At 39.1% G+C, this 26,726-nt stretch overlaps 1 protein-coding gene across 1 annotated transcript in view; it reads right to left on the reverse strand.

Annotated features, from left to right (window-relative positions):
• Positions 1-23,729, reverse strand: part of mEFTu1 (mitochondrial translation elongation factor Tu 1) — a 41,049-nt gene extending 17,320 nt beyond the window's left edge. The window contains exons 1-5 of the mRNA XM_076203665.1: positions 23,663-23,729; positions 13,872-14,075; positions 11,214-11,380; positions 9,862-10,002; positions 1,669-1,813 (exon numbers count right to left, since the gene is read on the reverse strand). Coding sequence (XP_076059780.1) covers positions 1,669-1,813; positions 9,862-10,002; positions 11,214-11,380; positions 13,872-14,075; positions 23,663-23,702 — 697 coding nt within the window. The 5' untranslated portion in view covers positions 23,703-23,729. The remainder of the gene's footprint in view (positions 1-1,668; positions 1,814-9,861; positions 10,003-11,213; positions 11,381-13,871; positions 14,076-23,662) is intronic.
• Between the last annotated feature and the right edge of the window lie 2,997 nt (positions 23,730-26,726).

The raw sequence follows: 26,726 nt of genomic DNA on the forward strand, positions 1-26,726 counted from the left end.
TCTCTTCTTCTCTTATGTTCCATGTTTCTGCCCCATACAATGCTGTTGGCACAATCACTCCTTCATACATTCTCCTCTTAGCATCCATTCCCAAATGTCTATTCCTCATTACAATCTTTAATCCACCAAGGCATTTACTCGCTTCTCTCAATCTACATTCTACCTCCACTTTCACTCCACATTTCCCTGCCACATTTGCACCCAAGTATCTAAAACTATCCACTTCCTCCAGTCGCTCTCCCTTAATGCTCACTTCCAGTCTACTGCCACTTTCACCCCTTGTACATCTCATCACTTTACTTTTACCCACATTTATCTTTAGCTTTCTTCTATCACATACTCTCCCAAACTCTGCCACCAACTTCCTCAATCCCTCCTCCGATCCTGCCACAAGCGCAAAACAAGTAATTATCAAAATATAAGCCTTGACCTTATCTCCATTTCTGTCTCTAACCCATAAATGCCCCGTGTAATCCACAGCAGTATGGGCAAAAGGCACACTTAAATTTACTCTAGAGGCAGGCAAAGAGGAAGGAGAAGGTTAGTTAACAGAACAGGAATTATATTTCTTACAAACTATACAACCCTTCAAAGTGTTTAAAACAGCTTGTCTGGCTTTAAAGAACCAGGATCCATGCATGTGAAGGAAATTAAGAGTAGCTTGCAGTCCCATGTGCATTACTTGGCAATAAGCAAAAAATATCAAAAGTTTAGTCAAGTGATGAGATTTGGACAAAAAAAAGGGGGATTCACATCCTCATATTTGAGGTCAATGTTCTTGTCAATTCTGCCCTTGGACCTTATCAAACCATTCTTGTCCAAGAAAAAGTTAATTTGAATTACTAAAGGAGGTATGTCATTAGTATTGGAGTTCTGTAAATAAGCCAATTCAGCAGGGAAGGAATCCCTTTACATTATACCCATCAAATAATTAGAATCAGCCTTAACTGGGTCAACATTAGACTTCTTAAACAAAAAGACAGCCTTAAAGATCAAAGAAGTGTGATGTAAAAGTTTGCTGTAAGAAGAAAACTTTAAGACATCAATTAGAGGAGGAGTGTCAACTTGGACAACAGCCACATTGACAATGTCTCCCTTGATGCTGGAGGGAATACATCCCAAGTGACCCTTCAGCCATGTATGAGGTGGCAACAACAACCATTCTGGTCCATAAACCCACCAATTGAATTTTTCCTTGAACACCTTAGCACTACAAGGTTTGGTTATAAAATCAGCGACATTATGTTCAGAATGAACATAGGTATAGGAAATAGGAGTATACTTGGCGTTGAAAATTTCCAAAAGATTGGAAATTTCCTTCAATCTATCATTAACAAATATATTCTTCTTAGGAGCTTTGTTGGTCAGGATCCAAGAAAGAGCAACTTGACTATCAACAAGGAGTACCACAGAATCAACCAGTGGGGCAGACACCAGTCCTTCCACAAAAAATATGTAATATATGCAAATAGCTGAGGTCCTTTTCTCCTACTAGCTGCTAATACAGAAATAGTTCTACACAATGACAACACACCGAAAGGCTAACATTTCTTCCCAGAGTGATCCAAGGAAGTGCCTGAAGACATGCTGCTGTGGGGCTTCTGATCACAGTTAAGAAAACAATTAATTGGTAACTTTAAAATACATCACATCTGTTATGACACTTACCAATATTTGGGTTTGAGTTATCAAGTGCACATAAGGCAGACCCTTTGATTACTGGAATTTCATCACCATCATAGCCCATTTCAGTCATGAGCTCTCTGATTTCCATCTCCACCAGTTCTACCATTTCCTCATCAGCTGCGTCCACCTATGGAGAAAGTAGTACATTTTCCAGTTGGTAGACACAATTCTAAAAAACACATGGGACAAAACTTCAACTGATAAAGCTTATGTACTTACCTTCTTTGTGAAAGCATATATTGCAACATATAAATCAATCAGTTGCCCCTGGTCTCTTGCAGAAAACCCATGGCTTCCAGGAAACTGGCAATAAACCCTGGTCAGAACCATAAGTCACTCACAGAAGAGATATGGTGTGTTATTGCCAGGACTGTTAGTGTGGGGCATAGTAGTACGAGGAGTTCTGTATCTTCTGCGTGCTGGTTGTAACTAAAGTAGTTTATATCTGTGACCAGGCCTATTACTGTCTTAATGATGGATGGTGTCCTGAGGGCAAGTGTGCTTATCTAGTTCTCTCGTCTTTGTCTTTGCATGTATTTACCTAGTTGTATTTTGCGGGAGATGAGCTATGCCCGTAGTGACCCGCAGTTGTATCTTTCCGCATCCAGTTCTTTCTTAAAATCATGTATAGTTTTAGCACTCCCTGTTCTTTTTCAAATCTCTTCTGTGATTGCCCTTCTTAAGTTTCTTCTCGTGTCCTCTTGTATTTCTTCTGTCCCATTTAACCCCTTCACTCCGGGACAAAATCTCGCGGGCAGCATTAGCTGCCAGGCGTGCAATGTTGCGTCATAATACTCGCATTATAAAAAAATAAAGTAACCCCTGTATTGCTCGTTCTCTTTCAGCCGTGAATTTTGATAACCATAGAAAATATGAAGCCAGTTTACAGAGTATGGGTGTCTTGCAAGTACAACTACAATAAATATAATCAAGACGCCGATATGGCAGCCTCGCATACCCACTTGCTCCTCATGACGCCTACGTAGGCGTCACCGTATGGAAGGGGTTAAGTAGATCATCCCTATCAAGGATTTCCATCCCTTTCATAATTCTGTAGATAGTTATCATATCACTTCTTTCTCTTCTTTGCTCCAGAGTTAGTAAGTTTAGTTTGTCCAATCTTTGTCCGTATGTCAACTTGCTAAGTGTTGGTGCCATCTTTGTCAATGCTCTTTGAATTCTTTCTAGTTTTTTTAGGTTATTTATTGTGTTAGGTGACCATAGTGATGCTGCATATTCCAATTTTGGTCTTATTAGTGTAACTAGTATTCTCTTTACCATTTCCTCGTCCATGTAGTCAAAGGCCACTTTCAATGATCTTATTAAATTGTAACTTTCTCCAACTATTTTGTTTACATGTTTGTCTGGTGACATGTCGTTTGAGATAATTACTCCTAGGTGTGTGTGTGTGTGTGTGTATTTACCTATTTGTATTTTATGGGAAGGCTATGCTCGTGGTGTTTCGTCTCCATATCTCATTTTATCTAGACTGTTTTTAAATTTGTGTATCATTTTTGCACACACCACATTCTCATCTAACCTGTTCCAAATGTCTATCATCCTGTGGGGAAAGCTGTTCTTTTCCACCTCTCTTCTATAATTGTCTTGATTTTCTTTCCATGTCCTCTTGTATTTCTTCCATCCCATTTTATTAGATCCTCTCTATTAATAATTTCCATGCCTTTCATGATTCTATAAATAGTTATCAAGTCTCTCTCTCTTCTTTGCTCCAATGTCTGTAGCTCAAGTTTTGCCAGCCTCTCCTCATGTGATAGTTCTGAGAGTGTTGGTGCCAATTTTGTAATTGCTCTTTGTAGTCTTTTAAGTTTTGTTATACTTTTTTTCGTACTTGATGACCACATCGTCACTGCATACTCCACACTACTCTATGGCTGTGAAACATGGACATTGTACAGAAGGTACAAGCGGCAGATCAACCACTTCCGTCTCGGGTGTCTTCGCAATCTCCTACACATCAGTTGGCAGGACAGGGTCCCAGACATGGAGGTCTTGAAGCAGGGAGACATTCCAAGCGTCATCACAACTATGCGCAAAGCCCGGCTGAGATGGGCAGGCCATGTCTCCCGCGTGTCCGATGACTGCATCCCGAAACAACTCCTTTAAGGAGAACTCACCGAAGGGAAGCGCAAGGTAGGAGGACAGAAGAAGAGTTTCACGGACAACCTGAAGGTCTACCTCAGAGACTTCTCTATTGACATTGAGTCCTGGGAGACGCTCGCTGCCGACCGCCCCTCCTGGCAATGCGCTGTTTCAGCTGGACCCCAAAGAGCAGAAGAGCAGCGCCCCCAGCAAGCCGAACAGAAATGCCAGATGCGAAAGGCCAGTTCAGCCAGAATCATGAGTACAACCCCAACCCACTTCTGCCCTATGTGTGGAAGAGGCTTTCTTGCCTGGATTGGCCTTTCAAGTCATCTCTGGGCTCATAGGTGCAGCTCAACATCCGACTGAACTGATGTCAATGGTCATATTCGAGAATGAATGACGAACAACAATTTGGGTCTTAGTGACTAGTATTTTCTTCACCATTTCTTCATCCAGGTATGTAAAAGCCACTTTGATTTATCTTATTAAATAATGAGTTTCTCAAAAAAATTTGTTTATAGGTTTCTCAGGGGACATATTATTCATAATAATGACTCCTAGGTACTTCTCTTTTTTTCACTTTCTTAATTTCTTCCTCTCCCAATGTATATGATCCCACTATTCTTTTTTTGCTTCTTCCAAATTCCATCATACTACACTTCTTAATGTTGAACTCCATCTCCTACTTCCTGCTCCATTCCCATACTTTATTGAGATCACTCTGCAGTGACTCACAATCTTCTTCAGTGTTCACTTTTTTCAACATTTTTGCATCATCTGTGAAGAGGCTCATATAACTTTCAATTCCCTCACCCATATCATTGATATATATATATAGCAAACATTATTGGGGCCAAAACTGTTCCTTGTGGAACTCCACTAATCACCTCATCCCAATTGTAATGTTTGTCTCTTATTACCACTCTCATTTTCCTTCCATGCAAGAAGTCTTCCATCCACTTAAGTAGTTTGCCCTGTATTCCTCCTGCAGTTTCTAATTTCTTTAGCAATTTTTTATGTGGCACCTTATCAAAAGCTTTTTTCAGGTCTAGAAATGCACAATCAGCCCATCCATCTCTTTCCTGTATTATATCTATTAGTCTTGAATAGAAACACATCAAGTTTGTGACACATGATCTTCCTTGTCTAAATCCAAACTGCCTCAGATTTAGTATATTGTATTTCCAAATGCTTTACCCATCTAATTTTGATAATTCTTTATGAAATTTTTGCTACTGTACTTGTAAGAGAGATCAGTCAATAGTTTGTAGGGTCTTCCTTGTTTTCCCCCTTATATATTGGTACTATGCTCTTTTCCAATCTTCTGGAGCTTTTCCTTCCTTCAATGAACTGCTTATTAAACTATGCATTTTGTCTGTTAGTTCGTCCCTGCATTCTCTCAAAATCCAGTTTGCCATTTCATCTGGACCATGCGATTTTCTGACATCACGATTACTCAAGTGATTCATTATTTCATTCCTTGTTACTTCTATCTCTTTCATAGGGGTGACTTTCCCCTCCCACTCAACATCTGTAAGTTGTATGTTCTCCCTCGTAAACACTTGTTCATAATTTTTGCCATTTCTATTTCCTCTGTGTATTCTATTCCTCCTTGTAGTTTCACTAATTCTTATTTGTTTTTCAGTTTGTTGTTTACAAATCTATAACAATAGTTTTGGTTGATCATTACATTTTTTTTTTTATAACATCTTCAATATTTTCTCTTTTGAAGCTCGCTGGCTGAGCGGGTTAGGGCGTTGTTACTGGTGGAAGATGGACAAGAAAGATCACCCAAAATGAAAGAAATAAAGGTATATATATATATATATACATATATATATATATATATATACAAATATACAAATAAAAAACCTAGATGTCAGGAAATCGCATGGACCAGATGGAATTGCAAATTGGATACTGAAAGAGTGTATAGAGAAACTGACAGACAAATTATACAAGATAATAAACTTCTGACTCAAAGAAGGAAAGGTACCGCAAGATTGGAAAGATGAAAACATAGTACCAAAATATAAAGGAGGAAATAAAGATCCTACAAACTTCAGACCGGTATCCCTTACAAGCTCAGTAGCAAAAATATGTGAGTCATCAGAAACAAATGGACCAAACACTTGGAAGAAAATAGAATAGTAAATCCTAAACAATTTGGCTTTAGAAGCGGAAGATTGTGTACCACAAACATGGTTTGCTTTTACTCGAGATTAATTGAGATAATACAAGAAAGAGATGGCTGGGCAGATTGCACCTTCTTGGACTTGCAGAAGACATTTGAGAAAGTACCACATAAAAAATTATTAAGAAAAATTGAAATAATAAAAGGAATACAAGGTAAGCTACTGGAATGGATGAAGGATTTCTTGATTGGGAGAAAAATAAGAGTGGTACTTAAGAGACAAAAATTTGAACTGGGAAGATGTGAAAAGTGGCATCCCACAAGGCTCTGTATTGGCTCCTTTAATGTTTGCCATATATATAAATGATATGGATGAGGGAGTAAATTGTTACATGAACTTCTTTGCTGATGATGCCAAATTACTCAAGAGAGTAAGAACAGAATAAGATTGCAGATCGCTACAAGAAAATCTAGACAAAATATGGGAATGGAGTCAGAGATGTGAGATGAACTTCAACATTAAGAAATGTAGCATAATGGAATTCGGAAAAAGCAAAAATAGAGTATTGGGTCAATATAAAATTGGAAACAAGGAAGTCAAAAAAGTCGATTCAGAAAAGGACCTGGGAGTGATCATCTCAAGTGACTTGACACCTGATAGACATGTCAATAAATTATTTGGAGAGACTTTTAACTTAATAAAATCAATGAAAGTGGCCTTTGACTACATGGATGAAGAAATGGTTAAAAATAAATAGTGATTACACTAATAAGACCTAAACTAGAATATGCTGCAACACTATGGTCACCTAGATATAAAAAAAAAAAATAAATAAATAAATAAAAAAAATAGAAATAATCTAAAGAGCATCAACAAAAATGGCACCTACACTATCAAATCTGACATATGAACAAAGATTGGAGAAATTACATCTATCAACACTGGAACAGAGAAGAGAAAGGCGATTTGTTGACCATTTACAGAATTATGAAAGGGATGGAAATTCTCAATAGAGACGACTTATTAAAATGGGACAGAAGAAAAACAAGAGGACACGAAGAGAAGCTAATGAAGGACAGTTACAGAAGAGATCTGAAAAAGAATAGCTTCCCACATAGTGATTGATGTCTGGAACAAACTAAATGGAGAAACAGCGAGTGCCAAAAATATACACGATTTTAAGAATAAACTGGATGTGGAGAGATATGAAAACAGGTCACTATGAGCATAGCTCTCATCCCATAAAATACAACTAGGTAAAATACATTCAACAATTTCCTCTCTACCTCTGCCATAAGATACATACATATATATATATATACCAAAGTTTTTTCCCCCTACATGGGGGGTAGCCAACAAGAAAAAGGCATAGAAACCACTCCCACCCATTCCATTTCCTATATATTCCACTCCCCTCCACCCTCCTTCTTCTCTTGGCACCTCCTGTCCACTGCCCTGGGTCAGAAGCATTGTCGCAAGACACAGCGCATCCACAGCAAGGCCGCTTCATAAATTCGGCGACCCCCCCTCTCCGTCCCCTCATGCAGAAAAGGAGAAGACGGAGAAATCCCTTAGGGCTGCGTCAAATTTTTTTCTCATACATACTTCCTCACCCCCCATCCCCCACCCACTCCCCCTCATGCATCACAGCATCATCTATACACAACCCCTCTCCATTCACCCCCATCTTTTGTCTTCTCCTGTCCTTCCTCAACAGACATTCCTCTCTTTTGTAATGCCCCTTTCACCCCATCCATCCATCTCATCCTACGGCGCCCCCTCATATTCACTCCTTCCACACTTCTTTTACTAATCTTTCTTCACTCGTTCTTTCCATGTGTCCAAACCATCCTAATACCTTTTCATCAACCCTATCTCCAAGTTCCCTTTCCACCCCTGTTCTCCTCCTTACCTCCTCATTTCTCACTCTATCCAGCCTAGTAACCCCTATCATACTTCTCAGACATTTCATCTCAAACACATTCAAACTCCTTCTCTCTTCCTCTCTCATGTTGCATGTTTCTGCCCCGTACAATGCTGTTGGCACAATTACTCCTTCATATAACCTCCTCTTAGCATCCATTCCCAAATGTCTATTTCTCATTACACTTTTCAATCCACCAAGGCATTTACACACTTCTCTCAATCTACACTCTACCTCCACTCCCACTCCTCCCTTTCCTGCCACATTTGCACCCAAGTATCTAAAACTATCCACTTCCTCCAGTCTTTCACCCTTAATGCTCACCTCCAGCCTGCTGTCACTCTCTCCCCTTGTACATCTCATCACCTTACTTTTACCCACATTTATCTTCAGCTTCCTTCTTTCACACACCTTCTCAAACTGTCACTAACTTCCTCAATCCCTCCTCTGATCCTGCTACAAGCGCAGTGTTGTCAGCAAACAACAACTGGCTCACCTCCCACTTTTCTACATTTTCTTTAATCATCTCCAACCCCTGACCCACTACCCTTGCATTCACCTCTCGCACCACCCCATCCATGTAAAGATTGAAGAGCCAGGGTGACATAACACATCCCTGACAAAGTCCCACCCTTACCTCAAACTATTCACTCTTTCCATTTCTAATCCTAACACAAGCTCTACTACTCTTGTAAAAACTCTTGACTGCTCTTAACAGCTTTCCTCCTATCCCATATATCTGCAGTACCTCCCACAGTGCCTTCCTGTCTACACTGTCATAAGCCTTTTCCAGATCCATAAAAGCCCAAAAAACATCCTTACCTTTTCCTATAGCTTTCTCACATATCTGTCTTACCACAAAGATCTGATCTACACAACCCCTACCTGTCCTAAACCCACACTGTTCCTCACCAATTACTCCCTCAGATAGCAAATGGGGGATGATTATGACAAAATTTTCAAATTATAAATAAGATGTTTTGGAAGGAAGTTAAGAGAGGCAGGGGAGGGGAGTCAAGTAAAGAAGAAAAGGTAAAAAATGCGGATGGACAGATGTTAACATAAAAGGTGGTGAGGGGAAGATGGTCAGAGTATTTTAGAGACTTATTGAATGTGGAAGAGGATAAAGAGGGATTGGTGGTACCAGTGGAAGGAGCTAATAAAATGATGGTGATGGGAGAGGAGAAATAAGTAGTTTTGAAAATTACAAGAGCAGGTAAGGCACCTGGGTTAGATGGGCATCATGTGGATTGTCTGAAGAAGGGAGGTAAAGTAATAGTAAACTGGCTGGTGAAGTTGTTTAATGTGCATCTAAAGGAGGATAGAGTGCTGGCGTGCCTGTATTGTCTTGCTTTACAAGGGATAGGGGACAAATGTGATTGTTGTAGTTTTAGAGGGATCAGTTTGTTCAGTGTAGTTGGGAAGGCTTATGGGAGGGTTTTGAAATTATTAGAGGCGGAACAGAGGGAGTAATTGGTGGGGATGAGATAGATGGATGGGGTGGAAGGGATGTTGAGCAAGAGATGAATGTCTGTTGAGCATGGAAGGAAGGAGGCAGGAGATAGGGGTGAGTGGAGAATGGCTGTGTATAGATGATACTGTGATGCAAGGAAGGGAGGGGGTGGGGGATGGGAGTAGTGAATGGGTATGTGTGAATGATATTTTGACACAGCACTCACAGCACTAAGGGATTTCTCCCAGTCTTCTCAATTTCTGCATGAGACAAAGAAAGGGTCACCGATTAAATGAAGTGGCCTTGGTGTGGAGATGCAGTGTGTCTTGTTACATTGCTTCTGACACTGGGTAGTGGGTGGGATATAGGGATTACCCATCATCCATGAGGAGCTAAGATGAAAGGGAGGTAAGGGTAGTAGATGGAATTGGAATGGGTAGGAGTGAAATGGGTGGTAGTGGGTACATGCCTTTTTATTTGGCTACCTTCCTTATAAGGTGGAAAAAACCCTTGGTATATAGATAGCATATAAAATTTGAACTTAAATCTATTAAGTGTACCTTATTGATGAAGACAATTATGTGGTCAATGCCAATTTGCTTGGCCAAGATGAGGTGCTCCCTTGTCTGAGGCATGACCCCATCTGTAGCAGCCACAACCAAGATAGCTCCATCCATTTGTGCAGTTCCAGTGATCATGTTCTGTGAATAGGCAGAAAACATAATAAAATCATTTATATATCAAACTTGTTAAAATTCAGCTGAATCACCAATTTCAAATATGTTGTAATACCCAATGTTTCTCTTTAAAAGGCTATAAGCACTCTCATCACCACCCAATAATGTAGTTCCAAGAGGTTACAATTGGTCTTGAGAAGAATCCCAAAATTTCTTATAAAATTCTATTATTTTTCCATGATTTCTACTTGACCACTTCAGTATGACTCAAATCCTCACGTGCTGTTTTGGGTCATATGTAATTTGGATCACACTACCTGCATTATAAAATATAAAGTCACTGCTGTATTACTCATTCTCTTTTACTCTGAGTATTAATACATGCATATACCAAAGGCTTTCCCCCTTACAAGAAAGGTAGCCAAAAAATAGACCTAAAATCTACTCCCACCCATTCCATCCCCATATACTCCACTTTCCTCCCTCCCTCTAATCTTGGCTCCTCCTGGATGACAGGTCATCCCTGCATCTCGCCCACTGCCCTGGGTCAGAAGTAGTATCTCAAGACCAGAGACCAAGTGACCTGCACCTTCATATTGAGATAAGTTTTGACAGGTTTAGAAAATAAGTGGCAGGAACATAATTTTCTATGACATCCATCTTACAAGACTTAACAGTGATGGTTGCAATATGTATAAATGAGGGTTTGAGAAGAATTATCTTCCTGTTGTTCATTTCCTAAATGAATCTAAATCCTCACTTCCATCTGTACGTAGATCTAGTACACGGACCATAAACCATATTTCCTCCACTTTCTCATGTAGAGCTGAAAACTGGCAGTTTCTCCCCTCTTCCTACTACTTTTGGCTGATGACACAAAAAAGCAGTCCTACACTAATTCAACATCGACAATAGTAAGTTTCTTCCCTGAGAGAACCTAAAGACTTTTGCAAGCCACTGTGGAGCAGTGGGCTTCCAGTTAGTGAAACTTGAACCAATGATTATTATTATCAATATTCGTGAACTGAATTGGTGGCTGTGGTTGGTATCCTGTGAACCACAGGTCTTCTGTACAAGAGAGCTAGAGCAAAAATTTGATTGGTACATATTGGCAAGTTAAATTAAATTTACTCTCTGATACTATTCATCAAAATAAGTCATTCTAGTTCAAGGAGCTTTAATCTTCCTCTAAAATGGAGAATCTCAATCAAGCTGGAATATGATTAATCAATTACTTTGATATAGTCAGCATGTCCGGGACAGTCAGTGTGACCGTAGTGACGTTTCTCAGTGGTGTACTCGATGTGAGCAACATTGATGGTGATTCCTCTGGCCTTCTCCTCTGGGGCATTATCAATTTCATCATACCTCTTTGCTGCTGCTAATGCCTTTTCTGACAACACTGAAAAAAAGAGAGGATGCAAACAAAAAATCAAGAAACCATTGTATTTCCTTCAAAGACATAAATGAAGGAAATGTATAAGAGATCTTGACCAGAAGGTTGTACATATTGAGAGATAAGGAAAGGCCAGTTTCTCATTTTATGGGAAGGAAATATATCAGCCTCCTTATTTCCCCACTCTTTCCAGCTTTGGGAACCTGGAGATTAATTGTCAGCCCTTAACCACTTCAGTACAATGATGCCCACATAGGTGTCTTGAGGTGCAAGTAGGTATGCGAGGATGATAGCATTTGTATCTTTATTATATTTTTTTGCAGTTGTACATAGCTATCCTCAGGTTCTGTGAACTGCTTTGATTGTGCTTTCTGTGTTTATTATTACTCAGAGTAAACGAGAACAAGTAATACAGCAGTGACTTTATATCTTATAATGCAAGTAGTGTGATGAATTGTACGTTTGGCAGCCAATGCTGCACGTGAGAATTCGAGTTGTACTGAAGTGGTTAGGGGTTACACCTTCAGATTGATGCAAGGGTCTTGACAGATTCTGAATATAGGGTGCAGGGAGTTGATTCTCTTTAACAGTCATCTTGCAGTACAACCACCAGTCATTGTCCTCAAAGTGATTATCTATAATATAGAGATAACTACTCATTTACTGGTGGTTTTATTCCTATGCTGAGTTGGTAGATTATGGAACCACACCCAGAAAGGAAAGACCAGCACATACTGGGTTACCCTGTACATTATAAAATATAACCATGTTTATATGTGATTTACATAATTATTTTTTTCAGGACCTCTTCTAAAAAATTGGATATCCAGCAAGGAATAATGAAGATGTATACTTATTTTGATGCACTATGCATTCAACTTTGTGTACATACTTAAAAACACACACAAAATCTAGCTGCTCACTATAAGGATGGGGAGATGACAAAATGACTCAGAAGCTTTCAGCCATCCATGACTAGAATATATGTCAGTGGTGTGGCTCCCTCACAAAATGAAAGATATAAGCAAGACTGAGTGTAAAAAGGGCAGCAGATAATCTGGTTCCCAGCCTGGCAGATACACAATATGATGAGAGACTAAAAGCAGAATCTGCCAATTTGAAAGATTGAAGAGAAAGATGGTATCATTACAGTATTCAGGTGGCTGAAGAGGATAGACTTCATTGACAGTAGGACTCTCTTAATTAGGATAGGAGGGCTAGGGGTCATGATAACAAAATTACAGAAAACTACATGCCTAAAGAATAGGTAGAAATATAATTTTCTAAATATCCATACCAAAGGCTTTTTCCCCCTTACAAGGGAAGTAGCCTAAAACAAAGACATAAAATCCACTCCCACCCACTCCATCTACACATACTCCACTCCCATTCACCCCCCTCCCTCCCTCTTATCTTGGCTCCTCCTTTCCATTCCTTTTCTCCTTCTCACCTGCTCATTTCTCATTTTATCCAACCTAATAACCCCTATCATACTTCTCAGGCACCTCATCTCAAACACATTCAAACTCCTCCTCTCTTATGTTCCATGTTTCTGCACCTTACAGTGCTGTCGGCACAATCACTCCTTCATACAACCTCCTCTTAGCATCCATTCCCAAATATCCATTTCTCATTACAATTTCTAATCCACCAAGGCATTTACTAGCTTCTCTCAATCTACATTCTATCTCAACCTCCACTAATCCCTTTCCCACCACATTCACACCCAAGTATCTAAAACTATCCAATTCCTCCAGTCTTTCTCCCTTAATATTAATTTCCAGTCTGCTGCCACTTTCTCCCTTTGTACATCTCATCACCTTACTTTTGCCCACATTCGTCTTCAGCTTCCTTCTTTCACACACCTTCCCAAACTCAGTCACTACTTCCTCAATCCCTCCTCTGATCCTGCTACAAGTGCAGTGTCATCAGCAAACAACAGCTGGTTTATCTCCCACTTTTCTCAATTTTCTTTAACATTCTCCAATCCCTGGCCCATTACCCTTGCATTTACCTCTCAAACCACCCCATCTATGTATAAACTGACTTGTACTGAAGAGGTTAACCCCTTCCATACGGTGCCGCACACGTAGGCGTCATGAGGAGCAAGTGGATTCGCGACGCTGCCATATCGGCGTCTTGATTATATTTATTGTAGTCGCACCATAGTTTTTACATTCTACAAAATGCGCCCTGAATCCCATTATATGTGGTTTTCAAAATTCGCGGGTGAAAGAGAGAACGATCGATATACGCCGTGACTATATTTTATGATGCGATTATTATTACAACACGTCATACGGCTGGTATTGGCTGCTGCCCGCGAGATTTAAGTTCCGTACTGAAGAGGTTAAGTAAATACACAGAGACACTCACACACTGTCACTGTAATACTAAATACCAGATATACTTCTAAAACAAAAGCAAAAAGAAATACTAGAACAAATTATGTGATGCAAACCACAAATCATCAACAAAATAGTTCAAGATGTGATACCTTTGGTGATGGCAGCTGTAAGGGTAGTCTTTCCGTGGTCAACATGTCCTATTGTTCCAATGTTACAGTGTGGCTTATCTCGCTGGAAAACCTTCTTTTCTGCATACCATCTTGTTTGTACCAGTGCTGGGAATCCTCGACTACGAACCAGACCAACTAAAGTATTTGGTTGGCAGTATAGGGTCTTTGAATGTAGTGTAAAACCTGAAATCAAATATAAATATTAGATATTGCTAAGGATTCAAACAGCAAAAAAGTCTGTCTACTGTATAACTACATAAAAAAAAAAAAAAAAAAAAAAAAAAAGGCATAGAAAACACTCCCACCCATTCTATCCCCTACATACTCCACTCCCCTCCACCCTCTTCCCTCCCTCTTATCTTGGCACCTCCTGGATAACGGGTCATCCCTGCATCTTGTCCACTGCCCTGGGTCAGAAACTGTGTGTTTGAGCTTGTATAACTAGAACAAAATTTTAAGTTCACCTTTTTCATTCAGATGGCTTGACGGTTAGTACTTGCTTCACATGCAAGCCCAGAATTTAAATCTTGGTGTGGACATAAAAATAGGTGCTGGTAGTAAGGCTCCATATACATATATGTTTGCACCTTGTTGAATCCATCAATTGCCTTATTCAGACTATGAATTACAGACTCCTCACCCACCCAATCACACATACAGCCAAAGCCACTCTGATATCTACCTACTATATGCATACTCTATGCTAACAGTCAATGTTTGGTGCCTGCAAGAGACGGCCTTGGGAAAAAATAAATAAATCCTCCCTGTTGTCCATCTTCAAAACTTTTAAACACCCTCACCTCCTGGAGGTGCACCAAGAGGTTGATACCCAGTTTTATCCCATAATTTTTATTGGCATTATCCCTGGAACATTACAGAAACTGAATCATTATGTTGGGGTTTTGTTTCTCCAGGGATGAGCCACTTACCAACATTTAACAGTCTCTAGCCAAGGATCAGAACTCCACTGGTGAATTGGAGGGGTCTGCCAGCAATTTCCTCTTTTTGGGAGGTTGTTTGAGTAACTGTTCTCTGTTTTTGTATAGGTTTGCAAGATGTTTCTTGATCCTGGGGTTTTCAATCCCCAATTCTTTTTCCAGGTAGCCTTCCACATACCCAATATTGTAGCTGATACTGCCAGAGCAGCATCAAAATCCAGGGTTTGCTTGCCGAGGCTCTTGACTTTCGGGCAGTTGTTTCATATACAACTGTGTAGCAACTTGTTGATGTTTTGAGTCTTGCCCTGTAGGCAATTCTTGGCAAGTTGTGATTAGTTAGTCTACAACAGACTTCCTTCAGCTTCCTCATTTCTGCCTTCTTCAGAGAAGTCTTTCATCTCCTCCATTTTTTTCCACCCTTATTCTCGACACTGTCACTGTCATTATGAATCCTCTTTGTGTAAATGAAATGCATTTTGCAGAAGCTGTGGAGGCTGTAGAAGTCGTGGGTGTGGACATGACAGGCTGTAACACCTGATCAACAGAACCATCACTCACCACGTGTTCATCACTAGGCACTGCTGGTGGGTTATTGCTCACCTCTCAATAAGCTCGTTTCTTCTGCCTTGCTAAACCAGCCTTCTGGACCTTAGCAGCAAGCAATTACTTCTTATTTGGCTTCATCCTTTAAAAAAATAAAAGTTACATAATGACCCATGCAATATACCTTTCTATAATTGTACATAAATACAGCAATAGCTTTTTTCCAATTACAAGGGAGATGATGAAAAAAAAGCATAAAATCCACTCCCATTCACCCCCCTGCCTCCCCCTTATCTTGGTTCCCCTGGAGATGACAGGTCATCCCTGCATCTTGCCCACTCCCCTGAGTCAGAAGCAATATAGCAAGACACAGCACATCCACAGCAAGGCCACTTCATCTAATTGGTGACCCCCACCCCCACCCATTCTCTTGTGCAGAAAAAGAAATGATGGGCAGAAATCTCTTCAGGCTGCATCAAAATATCATTCACACATACTCCCTCACCTCCCCCTCCCTTCCATGCTTCACAGCATCATCCATACACAACCATTCTCCGCTCACCTCTATCTTTTGTCTTTTCCCTTCCTTCCACAACAGACATTCTCCTCTCTTCCAATGCCCCTTCTACCCCATCTATCCATCTCATCCTTGGTCACCCCTTCATGTTCACTCCTTCCACCTCTGCCGTCCACACACCTTATACTAATCTTTCTTCATTCACTCTTTCCATGTGTCTACAGTGGAGGACAAAAACTTAGGCATCAGAGTAAGAATAATAAATTTCCTCAAATAACCCACATTATCAGGTACTTACCAGCTCTCTGGTACCTTGTTGCACACTCCTTTCTCTTGATACATTCTTGGAGATGTTTTGGGACAGATGCTGCAAGGTTTTGAAGCCACACAAGGTCCATATTCTTCCAAATATCCTTGATGGCTACCTCCAGCTTGGGGATTGATGAAGTGTTGCACTCGCATAACTTATGTTTCATGAGCGCTCAGAGGTTCTCAATTGGGTTTAAATTAGGCAAATTACCTGGCCAATCTTTTATATACTCCACATCACAGAATGCAAACCATTCTTTAATGAAGACATCTGTTTTACACTGAATAAAAGTCCTCCAAATGATCATTAAGTAGCTCAAAATATCTGTCTGCATTCAGAGTTACATTATTTGGTAGTATCAGTAATGATCCCACAACATGGTAGCCAAAAGCACCCCAAACCATCAGTGAATCAGGATGCTTTACAGTATTGTGTATGAATTTTGGGTCCAAAGGATCACTGCCAGGATGACTGTACACTTTGCCAAGACAGTTTCCAGTAACGGTGAAAGTGGGTTCATCTCTCCACAACACATTTTTCCACTTCTCCACTGTGTAGTGTGCAGCAGTGGACCAAGAAAACTCGTGATGCTGGTGGAGCCGATCTGCCATTACAGAACAAGCCCACAGGGAGGCCCAGGAAGACTACTACTTATACTCTGAAGGTACTGAGGAGACAGGTGGATGCTAGTCCATGTATAACAGCACCACAGTTGAAGGAAAACCCTCAATTACTTGGTCATGTGTTTGTGAGAACAGTATGTTGCTGCCTGCATGATGATCTGCAATTCTCACACCACAATGCTCACAAGAAACCACTTGTATCCATAAAATAGAAAAAGAACAGGGTTGCTTTTTGCTGCAAATATTTACAGTGGGATGTGGGGAAGTGGAAAAATGTGTTGTGGAGTGATGAACCCACTTTCACCATTACTGGAAACCATCTTGGAAAAGTGTACCATCCTGATTCAATGATGGTTTGGGGTGCTTTTGGCTACCATGGTGTGGGATCATTAGTGACACTACCAAAAAATGTAACTCTGAATGCAGACAGATATTTTGAGCTACTTAATGATCATTTGGAGGACTGTTAGATTCAGTGCAAAACATATGTATTCATGCAGGATGGTGCACCATGCCACAGTGCTAAACTCATTTAAGAATGGTTTGCATTCTGTGATGTGGAGTATATAAAAGATTGGCCAGGTAATTCGCCTGATTCAAACCCAATTGAGAACCTCTGAAATATAAGTTATGTGAGCGCGACACTTCATCAATGCCCAAGCTGGAGGTAGCCATCAAGGATATTTCGAAGAATATGGACCCTGTGTGGCTTCAAAATCTTGCAGCATCTGTCCCTAAACATCTCCAAGAATGTATCAAGAGAAAGGGGTATCCAACAAAGTACTAGAGAGCTGGTAAGTACCTGATAATGTAGGTTATTTGCAGAAATTTATTATTTTTACTCAGGTGCCTAAGTTTTTGTCCCCCACTGTAAACCATCCCAATGCTTTTTCATCAACCCTATCTCCCAACTCCCTTTCCAACCTTGCTCTCCTCCTCATTTCTCACTTTCTCCAGCCTAGTAACTCCTACCATACTTCTCAGGCATTTCATCTTAAACACATTCAAATTCCTCCTCTCTTAGGTTCCGTTTCTGCCCCATACAGTGTTGTTGGCACAATCACTCCTTCATACAATCTCCTCTTAGCATCCATTCCCAAATGTCTATTTCTCATTACACTTTTTAATCCACCAAGGCATTTACTTGCTTCTCTCAATCTACATTTTACCTCCACCATTCCTCTCTTTCCTGCCACATTTGCACCCAAGTATCTAAAGCTACTCACTTCCTCCAGTCTCTCTCCCTTAATACTCACTTCCAATTTGCTGCCACATTCTCCCCTTGTACATCTCATCACCTTATTTTTACCCAGTGATCTTGAACTTCCTTCTTTTGCACATCTACTCAAACTCTGTCACTAACTTCCTTAATCCCTCCTCTGATACTGCAACAAGTGCAATGTCATCAGCAAACAACAACTGGCTTAACTCCCATTTTTCTGCATTTTCCTTACCCATCTTCAATCCCTGACCCATTACCCTTGCATTTACCTCTCGCACCACCCCATCCATGTATACATTGAACAGTCAAGGCAACATAACATGTCCCTGGCAAAGTCCCACCTTTACCTCAAACCACTCACTCTCTCCATTTCTAATTCTAACACAGGCTCTACTACTCACATAAAAACCCTTTTATCCTATATATCTGCAATACCTCCCACAATGCCTTCCTGTCCACCCTATCATAAGCCTTTTCTAAATCCAAGAAGGCCCAAAATAGCCCCTTACCTTTTCCTAAAGCTTTCTCACATGTCTGCCTTACCACAAATATCTGATCCATGCAACCCTTATCTGTCCTAAACTCACACTGTTCCTCACTAATTACGCCCTCTTTTCCTCTCCTAATCCTCTCAACCAAAACCCTCCGATAAGCCTTCCCAACTACACTTAACTAACTGATCCTTCTGAAACTACAACACTCACACTTGTCCCCTTTTCTTGTGTGTATATATATATATATATATATAAAAGGAACTATACAGGCACTCTACCATCTTTTAGACAAACATTAAACAATTTCACCAGCTAGACCACCATCACTGTATCTCCCTTTTTTAGACACTCTGCATGACACCCATCCAATCCAGGTGTCTTCCCTGCTCTCATCATTTTAATACTGGCTTTCACCTCATCTTTCTTTATTTATCCTCCATTTTCCTCATTCATCATGGTCATTTTCTTAGTGCTTCTCACTGCAACTACCTTTCCCTCCCTATCCTCCTTCACATTTAGCAACTCCTTAAAATATACTGCCCATCTTCCTCTTACTGCTGTCTCTTCCATAATCATCATTCCATCTGCATTTCTTATCTTTTCTTCTCTATTTGATTCACCTCTTCTTCCTCTCTCAATTTCCTTCCAAAACATCTAACACTTTTTTATTACTTTCAAAAGTTTCTGTCATACTCTTACCCCCATTTCACATCTGCTCTCCTCTTTGCCTCCTTTATCTTATGCTTTACTTCTCTTCTCTTTGTTCCTCTTAAATGATTCCCTCATCCCATTCTGTAACCAATCTGTGAATGCTTGCTTCTCTTCTTCAACCCTTTTTGCTTCCTCATCCCACCACTCACTACCCTTCCTTCTATTTCCTCCTGTCCTCCTTGTTTCACACACCAATTTTGCACACCTTGTGACACCCCCTTGAACCATCCCCATTCTTCCTCCACTCCTAGTTCTACTCTATCCTTTACTCCCTCCCACTCTTCTCTCAGCTTCTTCTTGTACTCCTTTTCTTTCTCATTTAACCACTTCAGTATAAGTCAAATTCTCGCACACAGCATTGGCTGCCATATACAGACGCTCCTCAACTTATGTTTTAATTACGTTCTGAACGGCCAAACGTAAGTTGAAAATGAACGTAAGTTTTTACTGTACCATACATCCGTAAATTTTATTACCGTATCTTATAAAACACACCTAAATCGTTAATTATACACATAACATTGTAAAATGATAACATTAATTTCAAATAAATTAAATTCAAGCAACATAAATTGAGATGGTGGAGGAGGAGGAGGAAGCAACGCACATTCAGTCTGTCGTTTGTGCCATGTAAACAATGGACGCAGCATCATGCGTAAGTATCGTTTGAACTACAGAGTGCGCTAAACTAAAAAATTCACTAAAAGTAAAAAAAAAAAAAAAAAAAAATACATTACTTGTTCTCTTACTCTTAGTAATAATAAATACAGAAAACATGATCAAACTGGTTTACAGAATCCGGAGGTAACTTATGTACAACTACAAATATATATATAATCAAAACACCAATGCCGACATCCTTGTATACCCACTTACACCTCATGACGCCTACATAGGCATCATCATACCAAAGTGGTAACAGTTTAGTCTAAACACCTCCCTACTTTCTATCCTTTCCCTCTTTCTCCATCTATCCTCCATTCTCAACTAACCTCCTACCAAAATATTATCTGATATTCCCCAATCTCTCCCCTTATAATATGTCCATCCAAAATTTTTCCTACTCTTCTACAGGTTACTACTATGTAGTCCACTAAAGCCCTATTTACCACCCTCTCCCATGTGTACTTATGCTTGACTTTCTTCCTATATACCGTATTTACTATCATCAACTCTCTTGACATCATGTCTGCAAAGCCAATGATCGCTTCCAAAGACAGGGATTCTTCTAAATGGTAAAACTTCTAGATGGAAAAATGTTACGAGTGGAGTGTCTCAAGGTTTCGTTCTTGGGCCACTTCTAATCATAGTATATAATATTATAGACCACATAGTGAAATCTATTGTCTCCAAATTTGCTGATGATACAAAACTGTGCGGAATGGCAAATGATCACTCAAACCAATTAGATATTCAAGAAGATTTAGATCAACTACAGCAATGGTCTAAAAAGTGGCTAATAAAATTTAACACATAAATGCAAGGTTATGCACATAAGTAAAAATGACAATAAGTACAATTACAAGTTATTTGAAAATTCATTAACAAGTGGATAGTGAAAAGTATCTCAGTGCAATTATCAGTAACAATCTCAAATCATCTAAGCAGTGTATCTCAGCCTCTGAGGAAGCAAATAAGTTTCTAGGACTGATTGCAGTTGAATGATACACCATGTTTGTTTTGATAGATGCCGAGGTCAAAGGAATGAAAGAATGATAAATTAGTCTATTCTAACCTAACCCAACCTACCTAGCCTAACCCACGTAACCTTACCAATGTTTAGTAATTTGGTGCTTCAAATTCTAAAGATCATCCAGGTCATTGTCACGGATACTGACAGCCTGATTATTATTGTACCTCGGGCAATTAACAGACGACGGCAGAAACCTGTGTTCTCTCATAAAGTCCAAGGAAACCTATTGTCTTTGTAACAGCGCTTATCAACATCACCTGGAGTTGGTAAACACCCGGTCCACAATGTGAAAGCCGTCATCTGATAGTAACTGGACTGTCATGGCGTCCATACCATATCCTAGCGGCTTCGTTTATTAGTAAATTTGCTTGTAGCAAAGTTTTTTGTTTTTTATTTCACCCAAGAAAATCGCACACTAAGTTCATGTATTATAATTTACAAAATTAATATTTAATTTTCTAATGCTATATCGTGTAGATGTGCACAACTAAAACAATACCTTTGTTGCCCCCATAAAATCTTCACATGCCAAGTTATATGTCAATTGAGGCAGCTTCTTGGATTTTTAGGATGATTATCTCTAAATTCACAATAGTTGCCATGACAACATGAAATCTGTTAGTAAGAATAGTATGAAAGGAAGGTCCTACATTGTTTTTGACATGTTTAGGTGATTTGTTGACCCATAAAACCTTCATATGCCAAGTTGCAGGTCAATTGGGCAGAGGTTTAGATTTTAAGGATGATTATCTCTAAATTCACAAAAGTTAACATGGCAACATGATAGGTGTTAGTAAGAATAGGATAAAAGGAAGGTCTTACATTGTTTTTGACATGCTCAGGTGATTTATTGACCCATAAAATCCTCATATGCCAAGTTGCATGTCAATTGGGGCAGCGGTTTGTTTGGGTTTTTAATGATGATCATCTCTAAATTGACTTCATAGTTGCCATGAAAAGGGAAATTTGGTATGATGGAGATGTTCTACATTATTTTTGACATACTCAGGTGATTTGTTGACCCATAAAACCCAAGTATTCAAAATTTCAATGAAATTGGACCAGTAGTTTAGAGTTTGTGTATTTCATTACCAAAATCTTTACAAATTACCACCCTCAATTCTCACACTTTGTTATGGTAAAGTCTAGCCAAAAAATCGAAATAGGTAGCTAGGTCAAACACCGCTAGAGGCGCCACTGTCTATGACATCCGCCAATAGCACATAATTTTAGGCGCACGCCACTCAAATGGCCAAATTTACATAACGCGGAAAATTTTAATCATAAAAATGTTGTGTGAGTGTACTTTACTATGATTATTGTAAATTTCAACCAATCATATCATCAGTTTCATATTGGTACATAGAAACATGAAAAAAACATGGCATCCTGCATTCAGCAATAAATAAAAAAAAAATTATGTTTTGAGAAAAATGAGCTAGAAAACTCCAATAAACGGGTAACAGACCCAAATACAGTAAACGGAAACTACTAGTCTCACAGATTATTCTGATACCAAAACCAGGGCAGGGTATCATGGGAGAGTTGAGAAATCATAAGTAGAAAATGAGTTTTTTTTTCTATTAGGTCAGGTAACGACAATGTTAAACATACTGAGGCATCTCAGCCGCCGATGCAGATGTGTCCGTCGAATCATCTTTGCATGCTTTATTATGAACTATACCGGAACTATAACCAAATGTAAGGTAGTATAATCCAGTTATATCTTGCTATTGAACATTGTGTGAATAAATGTACTTGTTGATATGTCATTCCTTGGGCCACCATATTGGATTTCTGCCATATTGGCTGATGGCCTAATCAATGAAATAGTTATTTCGTAGTTCTCCCAACTTTCTGATGCTTGAAAAACGTAGTCTAGGTACTTCCAACCTCTCAGGTCAATTTGGCACTATGTTTCCAAAAGTGTTGTTACAAACAATGTTATGTATATGGACTTGGCTACACATTTTTTGGCCCGATTTCCTGTGACAAAATAGACCAGATTTGGTACTTTTCAAAATGCAATATCTCAGGAACTAGGACAGCTAGATGGATAATTCAAATTGAATTGTACTCATAGCGACTTTCTGCATCCCATGAGAACTACTTCAGCTCAAATGTCAGGAATTCCATTTTCATGTTGACCTAGCTATAATAGGAAAAATAAATTTAAAAAATCGTTATATCTCCCTTCCTTTTCAAGTTATTTAAAAAAATTAAAAAGTATTATGTTTCTAATGAAATTGTCTTTCATAATCAACAAGAAATTAAGGGTTATTATTTTTATTTTATTTTATGGCCGTACCGTACCTTTCTAAAAGTTAAAGATTAATTTAAAATTAAACATTCACATTTACAAACAAAATCACTAACTCCTTAGAGTGAATCAGTGAATTTACGTAACATTACTTTCTACACATCACTGTAAAGCACATTGATCATCTCAACTGAAACTATGACCAGCAAATTGTTTATCATACAAATACAATGTCTCTTTATGTAATATGTTTCATAAACATCAGCTGAACCGGTAACCATGTATATGTACACAATCACTAACGCTCTCGGGAGAGCAAAGCATATTTGAATTTTTTACCTTACAATAACTTTCAGTAACATGTGCATTAATACTACATAACCTTACCATGTGTCACTACTTCTAAATATTCTCTGAATACTTAATCGCTAGTGGAATGTCATTATTTTCATTATTTACCTGATGAAGAAAGAATGCGTAACACCCTGCACGTTGCCATCTTGCGTCGTCTGCACACTGGAATTTTGCCCAATCAAAGTAAACACTCGTATCTTTAGAATATTGTCGTATAATGTATTATTAGAAGTTGTAGTTTCTTGTTCTTTTATTAGTCTCTCTAGTCAGTAAATCAAAGTATTTTTCACTTAATACAATGAGGTATTGTCTTAACAAAACCTTATGAATTTAGAAATATATATATATATATATATATATATATATATATGTATATATATATATATATATACACATATATATACTGTATATATATATATATATATATATACACATATATATATACTGTATATATATATATATATATATATATATATATATATATATATATATATATAATATATATATATATATATTAATAGGATCGAATAATTGTCTGTGGTGGAGAGTTGATAGTGGAGATGTGTCTATAGAGTTGATGATGGCAAATACAGTATTTGGGAAGAAAGTCAAGCATAAGTACACATGCGAGAGAATGGTGGCAAAGGGATAGTAGATATGGCTTTAATGGACTACATAGTGGTAACCAGGAGAAGAGTTGGAAGAGTTTTGGATGTGCATGTTCTAAGGGGAGAGAGTGGGAGAATATCAGATCATTTTTTGGTGAAGGTAAGTTAAGAGTAAAGGATAGATGGAGAAAGGAAAAGGACAGAAGGTAGCGAGGTGCTTAGAGTAAACTGCTTATATGAGAAAGAAAAGGAGAGGGCATACAAGAAGAAGCTGAGAGAGGAATGAAGGATATAGTAGAACTAGGAGTGAAGGAGGAATGGGGATGTTTCAAGGAGGTCGTCATAAGGTGTGCAAAGTTGTTGTGTGAAACGAGGAGGACGGGAGGAAATGGAAGGAAAAATCGTGAATGGTAGGGTGATGAAGCAGAGAAGGTTGTACAAGAGAAAAAAAACGACCATTCATAGATTGGTTACAAAATAGGACGAGAGAATCATATGAGAGGAACAAAAGATAAGAGAAGAGAAGTAAAGCTTAAGATAATGAGGCAAAGAGGATAGCAGATGTGAAATGGGGTAAGAGTGTGACAGAAATTTTTGAAAGTAATTAAAGATGTTTTCGAAGAAAATTAAAAGAGGAAGAGGAGGTGAAACAAGCAGAGAAGAAAAGGTAAAAGGTGCAAACGGAGAGATGATAATGGAAGAGACAGCAGTAAGAGAAAGACGGGCAGAGTATTTTAGGGAGTAACTAAATGTGAAGGAAAATAGGAAGGGAAAGGTAGTTGCAGTGGAAAGAATAAGAAAATGACCGTGATGAATGAGGAAAATGGAGGAGAAATCAGGAAAGATGAGGTGAAAGCAGTTATTGAAATGGTGAGAGTAGGGAAGGCATCTGGATTGGAGGGGTGTCATGCGGAGTGTCTATAAAAGGGAGGTACAGTGGTAGTGGACTGGCTCATGCGGTTGTTTAATGTTCGTCTAAAAGAGGGTAGAGGTCGAGAGGACTGGAGAAGTGTCTATACAGTTCCACTTTACAAGGGAAAAGCGACAAGTGTGAGTGTAGTAGTTTCAGAGGAATAAATTTCTAGCGTGTACTTGGGAAGGATTATCGGAAGGTTTTGGTTGAGAGGGTTAGCAAAGGAACAGTGTGAGTTTAGGACAGGTATAGGGTTGCGTGGATCACATTTTTGTAGTAAGGCAGACATGTGAGAAAGCTTTAGGAAAAGGTAAGGCTATTTTTTGGGGCCTTTATGGGTTTGGAAAAGGCTTATGACAGGGTAGACAGAAAGGCATTGTGGGAGGCATTGAAGATATATGGGATAGAAGGAAAGCTGTTAAGAGTAGTTGTAGTGACGTGCCGCTGTTCAAAACCAGACTGACCGTCACACAACTCGAGCTAGGTTTTCATACTCGCTGTAATTGGCAATCATAGTTCGCAAAGACGTCCCGGCCAGCCAGTGTTCCCCCCAGCCGTATATGTACATAATGAACTACAAGGGACCCAAAACCGAGCCCTGGGGGACCCCACTAGTAACATTGCCCCACCTAGGTTTTACTCCATTTATGGTGACCCGCTGTTTTCTGTTACTAATCCAAGCTCTAATCCATTCTAACACTTTTCCTCCTATGCCATGGGCTTTGATTTTATTTAGTAGTCGCTGGTGTGGCACTTTGTCGAAGGCTTTGCTAAAGTCAAGGTAAATAACATCGTAATTATCATTGTTATCTGACGCCTTATATACTTTAGTGTAAAAGGATAAAAGATTAGTCACACATGACTTACCCTTGGAGAAACCATGCTGTGAATCACGAATTAGATTATGTCTTTCGATGTGTTCTCTGAGTCTATTTACTATTACTGATTCAAGCATTTTTCCTATAACCGATGTCAAACTGATTGGCCTGTAGTTGCATATAGACGATCTATCTCCCTTCTTAAAAACAGGAACAACGTTTGCTTGCCTCCAAGCAGTAGGCACAAAACCAGTGTCTACTGATTTATTAAATATTTCAGTTAACTGGTCGCAGATTTCAAATTTACACTCCTTTAGCATTCTCGGAAAAAAATCGTCTTTCAATATGCTTGATTACTTCTACTTTACTAATGCTGATATTAGATAGACTATTTTCTTCATCCCCTCTGAAAATCGGATAGCAGTCAGGTACTTTATCTAACCTCTCATTAGTAAACACCGATAGAAAATAATTGTTAAAATCCTCACTCATTTTTTCCTCCGATTCTATCATCACATTTTCATCGTTTTTAATTGGTCCTATTCTTTCTTTATTTTTTGTTCAATAGAGATGAAAGAAACCCTTTAGGTTGGACCTTGCTTGACTAGCAACCTTAATTTCATAATTGCGTTTCGCTGCACGTGTATTCTTTTTAACCAGCTTTGCCATTTCGTTATATCTTGATCTAAGGTGTGTTCCCCCGTTTTTTATTTTTACGTAAAGTCCTCTTTTCATTCCGATCTCATGTTTCAATCTGTCCGTCACCCATTTGGGAGTATTACTATTTTTCCGTATTGACTTCAGGGAGATAAATGTATTTTGTGCATTAA

The sequence above is a fragment of the Oratosquilla oratoria genome, chromosome 20 (genome assembly GCF_046742065.1).
Source record: "Oratosquilla oratoria isolate Oo_2021 chromosome 20, ASM4674206v1, whole genome shotgun sequence".
Classification (NCBI taxonomy): domain Eukaryota; kingdom Metazoa; phylum Arthropoda; class Malacostraca; order Stomatopoda; family Squillidae; genus Oratosquilla; species Oratosquilla oratoria.